The sequence below is a fragment of the Phycodurus eques genome, chromosome 6 (assembly GCF_024500275.1).
Source record: "Phycodurus eques isolate BA_2022a chromosome 6, UOR_Pequ_1.1, whole genome shotgun sequence".
NCBI classification, from domain to species: domain Eukaryota; kingdom Metazoa; phylum Chordata; class Actinopteri; order Syngnathiformes; family Syngnathidae; genus Phycodurus; species Phycodurus eques.
Window position 1 is genome coordinate 31,655,021 of NC_084530.1, and position 2,164 is coordinate 31,657,184.

At 55.2% G+C, this 2,164-nt stretch overlaps 1 protein-coding gene across 3 annotated transcripts in view; it reads left to right on the forward strand.

The window, feature by feature from the left end:
- Positions 1-224: 224 nt before the first annotated feature.
- The window catches only part of LOC133403931 (son of sevenless homolog 1-like), a 37,572-nt gene continuing 35,632 nt past the window's right edge, over positions 225-2,164 (forward strand). For all 3 annotated transcript variants that reach the window (XR_009768758.1, XM_061679381.1, XM_061679380.1), the window contains exons 1-3: positions 225-785; positions 973-1,098; positions 1,197-1,328. Coding sequence is in view for 2 of the 3 variants with exons in the window: in XM_061679381.1 (XP_061535365.1) it covers positions 699-785; positions 973-1,098; positions 1,197-1,328 (345 nt within the window). In the remaining variant the exon portion in view is untranslated. The remainder of the gene's footprint in view (positions 786-972; positions 1,099-1,196; positions 1,329-2,164) is intronic.

Genomic DNA, 2,164 nt, shown 5'->3' on the forward strand with positions numbered 1-2,164 from the left:
TCCCCCTGGCAGCATCTTGCCGGGCTTTTTTTTTTTTTTCCCGATCTTTATTGAACAAGAAACGTAAAAGTAGTGCAATGTACAAGAAACAAAATGGCGAAACATTATATAAACATCAGCTAACAAGGACAAAAAAACAGAAACAAAGTAGAGAAACGCCAGTGGTGACGAGAGAAAAATAAAATAAAATTAAAGACATCGCCGGGAACGGGTCACGGCGTCACTGCGCATGCGCGACTGACGGGCTCACCCGGGAGTCAACAGACTGCAGACGGAACCGAGCGAGCGAGCTTCCACATCACCGCCGGCCGCTCGGACGGAATCCGCGGGCCACGGCCGGACGCTCATGTGCCGGCCTACACCTCCTCACCGGGAAGTCTCTCGTCCCGAACCCTCACCTCGTCTCCGCCGTGACCGGGTAAAGTCCGGGAAGCCCAAACGAACCGAGCAGGATAGAGGTCTACTGACGAGCCGTTAGCATGGAGCGGAAAACATGCTAACCTCCTCCCGGTGAACACACACACGCACACAAGCAGGCAGAGCGTCCACTTAGCCGCCTAGCTGGACGGCGGCTAGCGGCGAACTAGCGGCGTCACCCCTGGCTCGGAGGATGCTTTCGGCTGGATGTGCCGTGGCTCCCGTCTCCGCCGGAAGCCACCGGCATCCGTCCACGTAAAGGCCGCCCGCACGCCCTCATCATGCAGGCGGCCCAGCAGCAGTACGACTTCTTCAGCGACGACAACGCCGCCAAATGGAGAGGCCTGCTGGTGCCCTCCCTGGACAAGGTAGCGCGCGCACACAAAAAAACACACACTCGTCGGGTACTTCCGCTTCTGTGCTCCTGTTTCGCCGCCTTGTGTGGCGAGTGACGTCACGGTATGACAGGAAAATGGAGCGTGTCATCGTGTGTACCACGCTCGTATCGCACGCCAACCGATCGCCGGCCGCTGATGGTGTGTGTGCGTGGCTCAGGTGCTGAAGCAGGTGCACCCTAACCTGGCGTCCCAGCAGGAGGCGCTGCAGTACATCGAGGAGCTGATCCTGCTGCTGCTCAACATGTTGTGCCAGGCGCAGCCTCGCAGCGTGCAGGACGTGGAGGTGACGCGCACACACCCACACACACACGCACACGCACACACACGGACAGCACATCACATGACCCACGCTGCTCCCGTGCGTGCGTTCGGTCCCATCAGGAGCGGGTCCAGAAGAGCTTCCCTCACCCCATCGACAAGTGGGCCATCGCCGACGCCCAGGCCGCCATCGAGAAGAGGAAGAGGAGGAACCCGTTGGCGCTGCCCGTCGACAAGATCCACCCGCTGCTCAAGGTTCGCCCTTCGGACTTTCGGTATCCGGCTCGGCCGTCGGGTGCCCAAAAGAAAAGCGAACGCCGGCGAACGACACGCGCGCACCTCGTGAATTGATCTCGCTGCTCTTGAAAATTCTTCCTTTGCGCGCGCTAAAACCTTGAGATGCGACATTTGGGCTGCAAGGCTCCCAAAATACCACATTCAAAAGGAAATACAATCAAAGCAAAATCCATCCATCCATCCAACCCTAACCCTTGATAAAGACAACTATTAACTTCAATCACAACACAGAGCGGAGAAAAATAATAATACAAAAAGTCATTTTAGAGTAATAAGGATGAAATGAATGCCAATGCATTAAATTTTGTTCGGCAACATTAACAATCAGGTTGTAAATTAAACGAGGTAAATGTGGAGCAATATTGTCACATATTTTAGGGACAAACCATCTTAGTATGAATTGACATCCATCCATTTTCTGAGCCGCTTCTCCTCACGCGGGTCGCGGGCTTGCCGGAGCCTATCCCAGCTATCATCGGGCAGGAGGCGGGCTACGCCCTGAACTGGTCGCCAGCCAATCGCAGGGCACATATAAACAAACAACCATTCGCACTCACATTCACACCTAGGGGCAATTTAGAATCGTCAATTAACCTACCACACATGTCTTTGGGATGTGGGAGGAAAGCGGAGCGCCCGGAGGAAAGCCACACAGGCACGGGGGGAACATGCAAACTCCACACAGGCGGGGCCGGGGATTGAACCCGGGTTCTCAGAACTGTGAGGCAGGCGCTCTAACCAGTCGTCCACCGTGCCGCCATGAATTGACTTAAGATTCTTCAAATAAGATATTG